Source organism: Sorex fumeus, unplaced genomic scaffold (assembly GCF_029834395.1).
Source record: "Sorex fumeus unplaced genomic scaffold, SorFum_2.1 ptg000094l, whole genome shotgun sequence".
NCBI lineage: Eukaryota > Metazoa > Chordata > Mammalia > Eulipotyphla > Soricidae > Sorex > Sorex fumeus.
Window position 1 is genome coordinate 19053811 of NW_026606151.1, and position 14413 is coordinate 19068223.

The 14413-nt window shown below is 40.9% G+C and overlaps 1 protein-coding gene across 1 annotated transcript; it reads left to right on the plus strand.

Annotated features, from left to right (window-relative positions):
* Window positions 1–1116: 1116 nt before the first annotated feature.
* Window positions 1117–14108, plus strand: LOC130040132 (E3 ubiquitin-protein ligase TRIM38-like). Its single transcript, XM_056132151.1, has 7 exons — window positions 1117–1524; window positions 3126–3221; window positions 4280–4510; window positions 5008–5220; window positions 5632–5654; window positions 5750–5862; window positions 13600–14108. The coding sequence occupies exons 1-7, from the start codon at window positions 1117–1119 to the stop codon at window positions 14106–14108; spliced, it is 1593 nt and encodes a 530-aa protein (XP_055988126.1).
* The last annotated feature ends 305 nt before the right edge of the window (window positions 14109–14413 follow it).

Consider the following 14413-nt stretch of genomic DNA (forward strand, 5'->3'; position numbering starts at 1 on the left):
TCATAAGGGAAGAGTTTTAAACCTCTGGTGGTTTCATTGCATTGCCATTGCCTTTTTGATCATAATTTTTGGCTTTGGGACTGAGGGTTTATTTCTGGCTCTAAATTCAGGTATCACGACAAGAGGGGCAAATTTCTTTCATCCATTTTATTCATACACTAGTGAAGTCATTTGATTATGAGCTCTTCTTAGGAATACTTGCAACTGCAGATTCATTTTCTCTGGGTCATCTGAAGCTCTGATCTAGGACTTACTCTTCTACTTCCCTCAGATCAACTTTCATTCCTCCACCCCTGAGTTCGATTCCTCCGCCCCTCTCGGAGAGCCCGGCAAGCTACCGAGAGTATCTCGCCCGCACGGCAGAGCCTGGCAAGCTCCCCATGACGTATTCGATATGCCAAACACAGTAACAACAAAGTCTCCAATGGAGACGTTACTGGGCCCGCTCGAGCAAATCGACGAACAACGGGAGGGCCTTTACCTTTACCTTTTAGATCAGGAAGATGATGGAATGGACATATCAGTTAGCTATTAGTTTACATTGTCACTCTAGAGGAATCTCCCTGTCTTCATTCAACTGATATTATTCTTTGGAGTTAGGGGTAAATACAATGCAGAGAGAGATTTTTGTCAGTCAAATATGAATCCACTGAAACTTCTTCCTTGACAGCCATAACTTTAAGTGTTGCTACTAGTACAAGCAATTGATTAGAAACAAAGTACTTGTGATGATTAGGTTATGGGTAAATTATTTTATTTATTTATTTATTTATTTATTGGGGGTAAACTATTTTAAAAGCTCCCCAATATTCTTTCTGCTAAACAGTAATTTGTGTGAAAAATAACTTCTGGCTTCTTTCTCTTAGACTAGATCCATAAAATATTTCTGTGGTTATGGTGTGTTCTATATTTGGAGGGATGGTTATACCAGTACCTACACATAGTAAAGCATTCAATGTGTCTAGTCTAAAACTATGATATTCCACACCCAACTAAATGCTCTGAAAATGTCACTCCCATCAAGCTCGAGTGACGTATTATTTCATCATGTAGAGAAAAATCCCACCTGCTTGATCTCTACCACTGGATTCGACATTAAAGATTTCCAGGAAAACCATGGCCTCGGCCGCAGCAAAGACCATGAGGGAGGAAGCCATCTGCCCCATCTGCCTGGATCTGATGACTGAGCCAGTGATGATAGACTGTGGGCACTTCTACTGCCATTCTTGCATATTAGAAAATCTTGAGATCCAGCAACAGGAGTCACCATCACAGAGAAACTTCCGGTGTTCTGTATGTAGGGCACAGTTTCAAAGGGAGGGCATCCAGCCCAGTAGGCTGCTAGGAAACATCATTGACACCATTAAGAAGATGGAGCAGGAAAATTTGTGTGAGGACCACGGAGAGAAGCTCAGCCTGTTTTGTGAAGATGATGATCAGCTCATCTGCTGGCGCTGTGAGCGGACACCACAGCACAGAGGGCACACCACGGTCCTTTTTGCAGATGCATATCAAGACTACAAGGTGAGTACTGGCCAGAGTACTTCACCAAGTACCCATTCTCTTTTGCATCCATGGGCCTGAAACAGTTTAATCTGAAATCCAGGATGTTGCTTTCATCATTTTAATCTTTAGATAAACTTTATAATGCCTGCCCATCTAATATATATACATATATATTAACAGCCATATTAATTCATATACAAAGATTGGTATCATAATATCCATGAACAATGATATCTGTAAGATATTTGCCCAATGAAAACAGCAGTGTTCTTTGAAAGAATTTCATATAGCCACTGATAGCATTGAACAACTGAGAGGTATAACAATATTTTCAGACAAAAAATATATTGACTTTATAGAGCAAGTATACTACTCTTATGATAGAAAAGTGGTTAACCTTAAAAGTGTGCTCCTTAAATAAAAGTCTATTGAAAAATAATTAAAAAGTTTGATATTGGTGCTAAATAATTTAAAATTGCTTGCATAATGACTTTTTCCATTAGATATTACAGCAACTTCCTGTCCATTTCATTTTTTCTCAAGAGTATTTTCCTAGCAGTGTCCCATGATCCAGTGGTCACTCCATGTGATACAAGACACAGTGGCCTGACTGTTCAGTGCTAGGGTCCTGCAGTGCTGTGGGTCACTGGGTCCATACTTGGTAATGTTCAGAAATACCAGTATCATATCTGTTGGCACTCAGAGAAAATACTGTTTTGGAGATGAAACTAAGAATCCTCTTCAAAGTATGTGCTCTGTCTCATTGACATTCATTTGTCCTGTTGACTCTTATATTGGGGTTGGGTTTTAGGGAACACACACCGAGGTGCTCAGGGCTCACTCACGGCTCACTGCTCAGGGTTCATTTCTGGCTCTGGTTGTTGAAACTTAGATTGGACCAGGTATGCACTTACAATGCAAGCACCTTAACTCCTGAACATCTCTCCATTCATCCTGGACCCTTACAAAAAACTTCAGTGGTACTTGCCTACTCTTACTTATACATACTAATACTTACAATATTAATAAAAATGTCAAGGTGTCAATATTCTGCGATTATTTTTACATTTAACACATTATAGAAAATATTATACATTATTATATTTTTTCTTTGTACAGTGTTCATATGGCAGAACGCAGCATTGGTAACTTAGGCCATGGCTTACCAGAAGAATCTGTTTCTAAAATAGAAAAATTACATTAATAACCTTAACAATTCCTTCAGGTTGTTCAGGAGATCAAAAATTATATTTTAAATTTTGTTTTATTTAATATCCATGAGGTACACAGTTACAAAGTTGTTCATGATTGGGTTTCAGCTATAGAATGTTCTAATACCCATCTCTTCAACTGGTGTACATTTTCCGCCATGGATGTTACCAGTTTCCCTCCCATTGTTTTTCAGTCTGCCACCCAGCAGCCTGCCTCCAGGGCGGACACTCCTCTCTCAGAAGATCAAATTTTTTCACTTCACACAAATCCCTCAGTCTGTATCCTTGAAAGTATAAGGACCATGCACATTTCAATATTATTTTCTGTTTGAAAGTCTGTGATCTCCCCCTAGATACATAATGAAAAAATGCCCAATTCATAAGCCTTCATCAACAATTTTTCATCAGGAAAACTTCCAGGAATCTTTGAAATACCTGAGGAAACTAGAAGACCAAAATAAAAAATGGCAAGGGGACCTAAGAGAGAAAATAACAAAATTTCAGGTAAGAATTTGAGTAATGAACTAATAGAACTAATATATAATAGAGATTAGTTATAGAGAAGGATTAGACAAAAGCAAACAATGCTTTAATCTCATTCTTAGACTAAAGAGAAAATCTCAAATTATTTGTTTGAATATTTCTAGTTTGCTGCAATATGAGAATGAGCTCGTGTTCCTTTGACTTTTCAGCAGTAATTGTTGAGGATTCCTAATAGTAGTTAGGATATGCAGAGTTGTTTTCTCCTTACATAGATTCATCTTGACAGGTTTAGAAGCTTTAAACATCTCAAAGTACCTAGCTATTTGAAGCCTAGAACTAACACTCAGAAATTTAGCACAATGCAGGATCTGGCATGTCAATTTCCACACTCAGAAAATAATCATTATGAGGAACAGGTTGTCTTTCTTAGGTGGAATTCATATTCAAAATTGTTGAGATTGAACAGAAATATGGTACAGGATTATCTATGATGGTAGACTAAGGTCTATTCCTGGATTGACCAGAATGCTCAGGAGAGAAATCCAGAGTTTTTCTGGCAACATTGATGTAATCCAAAAGTTTATATTAAAATTTCACAGGTCAGAAGGTTTTTGAGGGTGTCTTTCCAAACCTCTGCCATGAACTCTTTGTGTGAATTTTGAATTTTGGCTCACAGAGGGTGTTCCTTCTTCCCTCAATTCAACAGCCTTGGGTAGTAGAAGGACAAAAATTCCAAGTAATATGTAGAGAAAGAGCTGGAGTGATAGCACAGCTGTAGGGCGTTTGCCTTGTGCGCAGCCAGCCTGGCAGAGCCAGGTTCGATTCCTTTGCCCCTCTCGGAGAGCCTGGCAAGCTACTGAGAGTTTTCAATATGCCAAACACAGTAACAAGAAGTTTCACAATGGAGCTGTTACTGGGCCCGCTTGAGCAAATCGATGTAGAGAAAACCAAATTCCTGAGAAAGGTAAACTTCCTGTCTCCATATGTTCTACGTAATTCTAAGTGAATGAAAGTACTAAATTTTTATTTTAATATACCTAAAGTTTCAGCCATTTTTGAATATGCTTTCTTCATTCTAGTCTGATATTCTGAGTAAAAGAAATTATATAGAGTATAACTTTAAGATATTGCACATGATCCTGCACATGGAGGAGAAATCTTATCTATGGAGACTGGAGAATGAAGAAGAGCAAGTTCTGAAGAGACTGCAGGACAGTGAAGCCCAGCTGGAGAAGCAAAGCCAGGAACTGAACGAACACATCCAAGAACTAGAGAGGAAATGTCAGGGGTCAGCTGAGGAGTTATTGCAGGTGAGACTGTGTACATGGAGAATGGCTGAACCCGTCAGTTCCTGGAACTTTAGAGAAAATGGTGAGGAATATGGAGAAATGGTCTGCTTCCTTTTTTCTCAAAAATGCATACAGTATGGAGAATGGAGAATTTAAAGGAAAGTTTCTTTTAGATACACACGCCTGTACAGAGATGTCACCCTCTACTCTATAACGTACCTTTGTGTAAATCATAAAAAGTCCCCTTGGATAGATATGGCAGTTCTCAGGGATCCATGGGAGAATTTTTGTTAGCCTAAGTCTTAATTGTAGAGATATCTGGGGTCAAACAATCTCCTCAAAGATATTCCTGCTGACTGGTGAGGGCTAAAACCAAAGACTAAAATGTTTGATAAACTTTCTCTTGATTTATTCTTTTATATTGCTCTAATAGATATTATAAGGTCTGGTTTTTGTAACATTAAGGTTATTGCTTCCTGTGATAAAGCCCTGGAGATCCTTATTCTATTTTCATAAAGGATGGAGGTCGCACAGCAAGACCTTCCATCTTGGTGCAAATCTGCTGCCAACATCTTAGTGAATCAGTTTCCAGGGATGTACATGAATTATCCTGTGAGGACCTTTGTGACAAACATGTCTACTGTGACCTCTTCAGAATAAATGAGGTCACTGAATGCAAAAGAGTGAGCCAGTATGAGACAGCTCCCAATTTTCCTCCAAACAGCTCACAGGTTATGTGGTTGTAGCAATAACTTCATGCACCATAGAAAGAAAACATACTCTGATGTTGATCAGATACTGTCATGATATTATACTGTTTCAGTGATTCTCTCAAACTCTGTGAATGTACTCATGCTAGTAAACAAGGATAGAAAGGGTGAATATTAATGGTTTACTGCAGTGGATATAACTGCTAGTCCTTGGAAAGATAGGCCTACAGGTATTGTACCACAGGTGGGAAAGGGTTAAAGAATCCTGTACAAGGAACTTGGGATGGGAATCATTCCCAGGGAATTGATTAATACATGGGATTGGAACCACTGCATTTGCTCCTTGGCAAGGTTTCAGAGAAACAGCCACCTATCAAGATTCTATAAAATTTTAATATTTCCATACCAACATCTATCTTTATTGCTCTATAGGATGTGACAGACACTTTGCACAGGTAAGTGCTCTTTGAATTCAGGGGGGAGAGATAGTTGCAATATGGAGTCTAATGGAATGTGACTCTGATGAAGTTTTTTGACTCTTCTTAACCAGGATTTTGGCTATCAGTATAAATGCACCAGAGGATGTCTCGTTGGATATTCAAGTTATGCCTGATGTAGATAGCATTTTCTGTCAATTGCTGACATTGTTTGAGACTGATAAGGGTATGTGACATCCAAAATTCTTGAAATAATACTAGTGGGAGGAAAACTAGGAAAGTCGTTTTACTACTCTGGGAAGGTTCTGCTAGATTATTGGATTTTGATGATATTTCAACCTCTTTTCTTCTAGTTCACTAGTGATATCTCCCAGGTAAATAACATTAATATCTGTCCTGTATACATAACAAAATATTAACACTTCCCACTCAGTGTACTGTGACAAATTTAAAAAGATATCATCAATTACACAAAGTATAGAGAACAGGGTTGGAACATAAGGATTATGTTTATGATATTCAATTTTCAAATTAATTTCAGAAAGGTAGGTGAAGACTGTGCTGCCAGTGGTTTTAGGGATAGACCAAGTAGCATAATAAATGTTTGAACCATATGAAAACCAAGTGCTTCCTAGTAAAAAAAAACTGCTGTTACATCATTCTTTCCATACTTGCTTTATTTCCATGATAACCGAAAATTGCACTTAAAAACAAAACTCTAAAAGTTAAGATTTTTCCATGATTTGTTAGACTATAAAATAAGAACCACTATGAAAACTTTATTATTTTAATGGAAATCTAGTGGTTAAAAATAATGCAGTGTTACGCCTGAGCACAGTATAGTAGTTTGAGTGTTTGCCTTGCATACAGGAAACTCGGGTTTGATTCCTGCATTCCAAAATCCCCTAAATTTTGCCAGGAGTGATCACTAAGCACAGAGTCAGGAGTAAGTCCTGAACACCACCAAGTGTGGCCCTCAAACACCCCCCTCCCCGCCACCCCAATCCAATAAGAACATAGTAAAAAGGCCCTCCCCATGTTCATCGATTTGCTCGAGCGAGCCCAGTAACGTCTCCATTGGAAATTTTGTTGTTACTGTGTTTGGCATATCGAATACATCATGGGTGGCTTGCCAGGCTCTGCCGTGCAGGCGAGATACTCTCGGTAGCTTGCTGGGCTCTCCGAGAGGGGCGGAGGAATCGAACTCAGGTCGTCCATGTTGGCTGCGTGCAAAACAAACGCCCTACCGCTGTGCTATCGCTCCAGCCCAAGAGCAAAGAACATAGTAGTTCACAAGATTTCAGTGGGGACTATTAAAGTCATTGTTAGTCTGCCAGCCTCACTGTCCTCGATTGGACAGTATTTAGTCATTTTTGTTTGACTTTGTTTAGTGTAGGAGTGGTGATGAAATGCGCACTGGGTGTGTCCCCATACTTAGAGTATAGATATACAAATTTGCATTTATGACAGAAAACTGTTCTGAATTCTAAGGCATGCTTAGCCTGACATGTTTCATATAAGAAAATGTAGTGTATACACACTGTGAGAATATTATGCCATTATAATGGGTGATAATGGATACAGTTGCTAGGTAGGTAAGGGAAAAGCTTCTTATAATTCAGACCTCATCAACTTCAAAATGAGTTGTATGAATCCTTTTAAGTGTGCATAGAAGTGTAATGACTGTGTCATATAGAAGCCTCATTCTTATTTTGATATTTGTTCATTTTCTAAATAGTTTGAACCAAGTGACCTTTCCCCAACAGTGAATGAAGCTTTCTTTCCCCCACACCCATTCAAACACTGATCGCTTTGTTCTTTTTGGTTTGTGCCAGTGTCACTGGTGTGAGATGATAACTCATTGCCATTTTGATATGTGTTTCCCTCATAATAAGTGACAGAAAAAAATTTTTTTCATAGCCTATTGGTGATCTGCATGGCTTCTTTGAGGAAGGGTCTGTTCATCTCTTCTCTCCCCTTTTTTGGTTTTCTTTCTTCGCCACATTTTGATGGTATTTTTTCAAACAAGTTTTTTTTTTTAAATTTTTTATTAGTGAACCATGGTGAAGTACAGTTACAGACTTACAATCTTTCATACTTGTTTTTCAATCATACAATGATTGAGTAGCCATCTCTCCACCAGTGCCCATTTTCCACCACCAATGGTCCCAGCATCCCTTCCACCGCCCCCACCCCGTCCCCTCCGCCGCACCCCACCTCTGTGGCAGAACATACTCTTTTGTTCTCTCTCTCTTTTTGGGTGTTGTGGTATTGCAAACAAGGTTTATTTTTTAACCAATCTAAGTATTATAAATAAAATTCCAAATGTGTTCAGTCAGCTCCTTTTAAGAACTCATTGAGGAGAGTTTGATAAGTGAGTTAAACAGAGAATAGATTTAGGACAATGATTAAAGAACACTGAAGGAACCAGCACACATATACTGAGGGAGTCCTCATCATGCTGGGACTCAAATAAAGGTGGAGGGATCTGAAGAACAGGACAGAGTGTGACCTGAGAAAGACAAGTGCAGACTCTCAGAGCACTGGGGAGAAACTTTCATAGTAATGATTGCCACTCCACCTCTTTGTTTCACTCATTCTCTCCAACACTCTCATTGGCTAAGAAAAATGAAATCAGGTAGAAGGAAGGAAGCTGGTTTCCCAGAAGTCATATGTTTAGGAAGACAAGGCATTAAAAGATGGGGAATGGTTTGGAGATTGAAAAAAAAACAGAAAGAAGTGTTTCTGTATACCTTATTTTTATGTCCTTCTGATCATCTACTCAGTGTTTACAAGGAGACATTAGGTGACTAATTGACTTAACTCTCTAGCTGGAACAAACAAATGTTTTGTTTTTTAAATTGTGCTCTTAGTACCATAATGATCATTCTATTTCTTTCATCCTTAACTTTACTCAGATCATTTTTGGTACATTTGTCCTTGGTACATAATCTTTTACTAGTGCGTATTGTGCATGAGAATCCCAAGAGAGCGGATACTTAAAGTTGAAGAGTAGCCATGTGTCCTAAGGCCCCTGTGTAAACTCAAAAAGAACACAGCAGTGGCAACGGTCTATCTGTACTCCCGCCAGAGTTCGGTAGCCTCACCCACTTCCCCCACCCCGGGGGAGGTCAGTGGTAATGGGCAGGCGAAGGAAGGAAACGAGGGCCAGGCTGGTTGGTCTTAGTTGCAGTTTATTCCAATCCTCTCTCCGTTCATTCCTGTCTCTCTCCTCTTCCTCCCCTGCTTCCTCCTCCCCCATGCTACTTCATTCCCCTTCTCGATCTCCCTTCTCCTTTTCCTTCTGGAGTCTGAATTCTGATCCCCTTTCTTATCCTTCTCTGGAGTCTGGATTCTGATCCCTTTCTTCTTCTCTGGAGTCTCGATTCTGATCCCCCAGCCCACTCTTACAGTACAGTTAAATCCCAAAGCATGAGGGGTTGGGATAACAATTACACACAGGTGTGGTCACAAACAATAGGGGTAGAATTCTTTCCCCCGGGAAAGCTGCTTCTAGGACAGATACTCTCTCAGCAGGATGACCCACCCTAGAGAAGAATCCCATGGGTGTGTTTCTCCTCTCCTTGTCCAACAAACATATAAGCATTCATAATATAAATCATTTTGTATGGATAAAGTAAAAAATACCTTAAACTTATAGAATTGCCCTCCTAGGACCATCTTGATCTCAGACTAAAGTGCTCAGGCCAGGTAGTCTTTCCTATCCCTAGCAGGGTCCTAGTCCCGTCGTTACTTTTGGATCATGACAGCATTTGTCTATGATCAAACTCTTAACTTATAGTTGAGAATCGTGGCACTTTGGCCTGGCCCATTTTGATGCCAGGGTAGCTCACCGTTTACCCTGTGTCCATTCAGTCCCCTGTCGGGACCCTGTTTTGGGGGTGTTAGGAACCAAGGGCAATAAGGCTTAAGTGAAGAAAGCAGATGCCCGGGAGTAAATAATATTAAAAGCCAATTAAATCCTAAGGACTTCCTGTATCTATACAAAAAGGACATTGCTTTAAAGTAAACTATTCAAAAGACATAAGACATAAGGAGAGGAGAAAGGCAATATTAACTTCCAATACAATTTCTGTCTGAGTTCATCATGTCGACCAAGACCATTCATGGTAACTCACAGTTCCAAAAGGCAGAATCTAAACGATGGACATGGGAGTCTCCCAGTGGACGATTCCACAACGAAATAGACCACATCATATTCAATCGACGGTTTTGCCTGACTGATGTCGCTGTTGTCCCAAAATTTCGAACAGGATCGGACCACCATCTCCTTCGTGCAAAATTCTACTTCACAGAGCGGGGAGAAAGGGCTGCAAAGTTCAAAAAGAGAACTCCCAGAATGACCACCAACTGGGAACTCTTTGGTACTATTGCGGCAACATGGGAAGATGCCATTGTTGACAACATTGAGGAGGAATATGATCGATTGGTTCAGCACCTCCATGAATGTGCGAGGAATGCCAAGAGAGAGATAGCCACAAAAAATCGCCTATCTTCTAAAACTCTTGAGCTAATTCGCCAGCGTGGTTTGGCGCATGCCTCAGGCAACCACAAGCTAATGTCCGAGCTTGCAAAGCAGTGCAGAGATGCGATCAAGGAAGACTTCAAAGAGAGAAGAGCAGAAGTACTGGTAGATGCGGCAGAAGCCGGGAAAAGTATTCATAACGCCCGCCTGTCTTTCGCCAACTACAAGACCAAGATGACTGCCCTCCGACATCCTGGGGATCCATTACATCCTCCAGAACGGCAATGGAGAAGATTATCCATGACTTCTACTCAAATCTCTTCAATAGCCATGTCCACTTGCCGACATACCAAATTCCACAGGATGGATATGTCGTTCCCAATGTTCTCCCTTCCGAAATCTGACACGCCATTTCGTCGGTAAAGAAACAAACAGCACCCGGCCCAGACAAGGTCAGACCTGAACACCTGAAGAACCTGCCGTCAGTACTCATCAATACACTGGCTCGGCTCTTCACTCGCTACCTGTCTGAATGCAAGGTTCCGTGCCAATGGAAAACCAGCAGGACCGTACAACTGTTCAAGAAGGGAGACATCCATGACATTGGCAACTATCGCCCGATGTGCCTATTGTCTGTCATCTACAAGTTGTTCACTCGAGTCATCCTAAATAGGATTGGCAGAACACTAGATGAAGGACAACCATGCGAGCAAGCAGGGTTCCGCAAAGGATTCAGCACCATCGACCATATCCACATGATAACCAAGCTCATTGAGGTTTCTCGGGAGTTCAAGATGCTGCTCTGTTTAACGTTCATTGATTTAAAGAAGGCCTTTGATTCTGTTGAGACGGAAGCAGTCATTGAAGCCCTAGCCAATCAGGGCATTCAAGCCCAATACATCAGGATCCTCCGTGAGCTATATTGCAGATTCACTACCAGGATCTCACCATTCTACAAAGAAGTGATCGTTGATGTCAAGAGATGGGTGCGGCAGGGTGATACCATTTCACCGAAAGTCTTCAGTGCCACCCTCAAGAACATCATGCGACAACTGGAATGGGAAGGAATGGGAGTGAAGATAGATGGTCGGCAACTACACCACCTCCGCTTTGCTGATGACATTGTTTTAATAACACCAAACATCAGCCAAGTGGCACAAATGCTGGCCGACTTTGACCGTGAGTGTGGAAAGGTAGGACTACAGCTGAATCTTACGAAGACAATGTTTATGAGAAACAGCCTCGTTCCTGATGCCCCATTCGCTCTCAACGGAACAACCATCTCCGAATGCAACAGCTATGTGTACCTAGGTCGAGAGGTCAACATGACAAATAATCTGGCACCCGAGCTGTGCAGGAGGAAGAGAGCGGCTTGGAATCCCTCCAAGAACGTCGAAGAAATAGCTAAGAGGACGAAGAACCTCCGGATCCGGGCACATCTCTTTGATTCCACTGTTCTTCCTGCTTTAACATATGCCTCAGAGACCTGGGCCCTACGCAAACAAGATGAGAACGCTATTCAGGTCTCCCAAAGAAGAATAGAAAGAGCTATGCTTGGAATATCACGTTTCACTCAAATGAGAGAAAGAATCCGGAGTTCTGACATCAGTCGACGATCAAAAATCAGGGACGCTGTCTCATTTGCCAAGGTGCCGAAAATCAGATGGGCTGGTCACGTAATGAGATTTAAAGATGACCGCTGGACTAGAGCTGTTACTGACTGGATTCCATGGGATGTCAAAAGACTGCGTGGCCGCCCACTTACCAGATGGTCAGACTTCTTCGTCAAGATCATGAACGATTGGTTTGAGGCTCTTCATGTTCCTGGAGCGAACAGATGCCATTGGGCTACACTAGCATGCGACAGGGACAATTGGAGATGTTACTGGCGCCCGCTCGAGCAAATCGACGACTAACGGGAAGTTAAGTGATTAAGTGATTAAGTGACAATTTCAGTGTCCAAGAAGGATCTGACCTAACAAATTAACAGAGTCTGATTAGGGGAAAAGCTGATTAACTGGTTAGGGAGGAGAGCAGAGAGAAGTGGTTACCGATAAATGAAAAAATGGGAGTGATTCCGGAGCACTGTGATGGGTGTAACCTGATAAATCTAAGCTCCTTGTGGAGAAAGGGAGAAAGGACAAAGCAATGTCATCCCACAGCCCCAGTAACAACCTGTGTCTTCAATAACCAAGTATGGAATTAACTGTATTTTCCCATTCTGATACTGTGTCAGTGTCATTTGGAAAAATAGGCAGGACTTTGGACAAGAGAATAAATAAATATGTCAATTATATTTATCTTGTCTTCTGCTTATATTACTGTGAGAAAGATGGTAATAATAATTTAAAAAAAAAATTTTAGTGAAACACCATGAGGTACATTTGTAGACTTACAAATTTTGTGCTTGGGTTTAAGTTATACAATGATTGAATACCCATCCCTCCACCAGTGCCCATTATCAACTCCAATGCTCCCACTATCCCTCCCATCCACCCCAACCCACTCCTGTGGGTTTTGTTTTCTTTCTCCTTTTGAGTGCTGTGGTTTGCAAAAGAGACATTGGGTGGCAATCATGTTCGGTCTATAGTCTACTTTCAGCAGGCTTCTCTCGTCCTGGGAGGGTCCTCCCAACGACCTTTATTTGATGCTCCCCTCTCTATCTGAGCTGCCTTTTCCCCTAGCATGTGCGACTGGCCTTCAAGCCATGGAGTGAACCTCCTGGTACTTATCTTGACTATTCTTGGATGTTAGTCTCCTATTTTGTTACTTTATATTCTCCAGATGAATGCAATCTTTCTATGCCTGTTCCTCTTTCTGACTCATTTCTCTTAGCATGATACTTTCCATGTAGTACCACTTGTACATAAATTTCATGACTTCAAAAGATGGCAATAATATTAAATAAGGACAGGATTCTAGTCAGAGCCTTCATAGTATATTGCTGCTGCTACCAGATATTTTACAATGCCACATAATGGCAGTCTGGCCCACTTCTAAGCATGTATATTAGCTCTTCAATACTCCCCTTCTTTGAGACAGATATGATTTTTAAAATTTTTTACAATGATTTTTCATAAAATGACTTTAAAGACTGTCAGAAAGAAATCTTTTGTGCACGCACTGATAATATTTGGAATATACTGAATACTATGCATATCGCTGGAGTGATAGCACAGCGGTAGGGCATTTGCCTTGCACGCAGTCAACATGGCCGATCCGAGTTCGATTGCTCCGCCCCTCTCGGAGAGCCTGGCAAGCTACCGAGAGTATCCCGCCCGCACAGCAGAGCCTGGCAAGCTCCCCGTGACGTATTCGATATGCCAAACACAGTAACAACAAAGTCTCCAATGGAGACGTTACTGGGCCCGCTCGAGCAAATCGATGATCAACGGGAGGGCCTTTTTACTTTTACTATGCATAAAGTAACCATGTTCTTTTGTTTTCTTCTTCTAAAATTTATTAATTTCTTTGCAGTTAAGGTTACTCTAGATCCAGATACAGCCCACAATGACCTACAGGTGGACGAGGATGAAAACACAGTCATTGGTGGAAGTCCCCAAGAGAAGCAGGACACTCAAGCTAGGTTTAAAGACTTACCCTGTGTCCTGGGATGTGAGGCCTTCACCTCAGGAAAATATTATTTTGAAATCTATTTTGTAGGAGAATCTGATTGGGATGTAGGAGTTTGTCTGGAAAATGTGCCAAGAGACAACTTCATGATACGGGAGCCTGAGACTGGATTCTGGGCCATCAGACATTGTGAAAACAATGACAATGTTGCACTGACGTCTCCCATAACTCCTCTTTCTCTGGACAACGTTACTTATATAGGGGTTTTCTTAGACTATGAGGTCGGACTTATCTCCTTTTATAACGTGGAAACTGGTTCCCACATCTTCACTTTCCCAAAGGCCTCTTTTCCTGAGCCTATCAGGCCTTATTTCTGTATTGGAAAAGAGACATATTTGAACCCTCGTGACTAATATTTGTAAGAAATTTGTAAGAAAAAAATTTGTAGGATTTGTAAGGGAAAAGCACAGTATTTTTATTCTTGTGTCAAGCTCAAGGAATCAGTTTCAAATTCTGTGAACGCAGAAATTTTGGTTGCTTTCTTCACTGTTTCCCGTAATCTAGAATGATGCCAAGCTTTAGTAGAAACCTAAAAGATTTGCATTCAATGATTGGATATAAAGACTCTCGGCAAGCACCACACATGGCAAACCTATTTAGAGGTTCGTCTAAACCTCTTAATAAAAAGACCATAAAGTGTCCTGTTAATTGCTCATCA

Bases quoted from the DNA above. Each gene is read 5' to 3' on its own strand.
- LOC130040132 (XM_056132151.1), top strand. From the start codon at position 1,117: ATGGCCTCGGCCGCAGCAAAGACCATGAGGGAGGAAGCCATCTGCCCC. The intron at 1,525-3,125 runs GTGAGTACTGGC...ATTTTTCATCAG, and splicing joins ATGCATATCAAGACTACAAG to GAAAACTTCCAGGAATCTTT. The intron at 3,222-4,279 runs GTAAGAATTTGA...TCTTCATTCTAG, and splicing joins AGAAAATAACAAAATTTCAG to TCTGATATTCTGAGTAAAAG.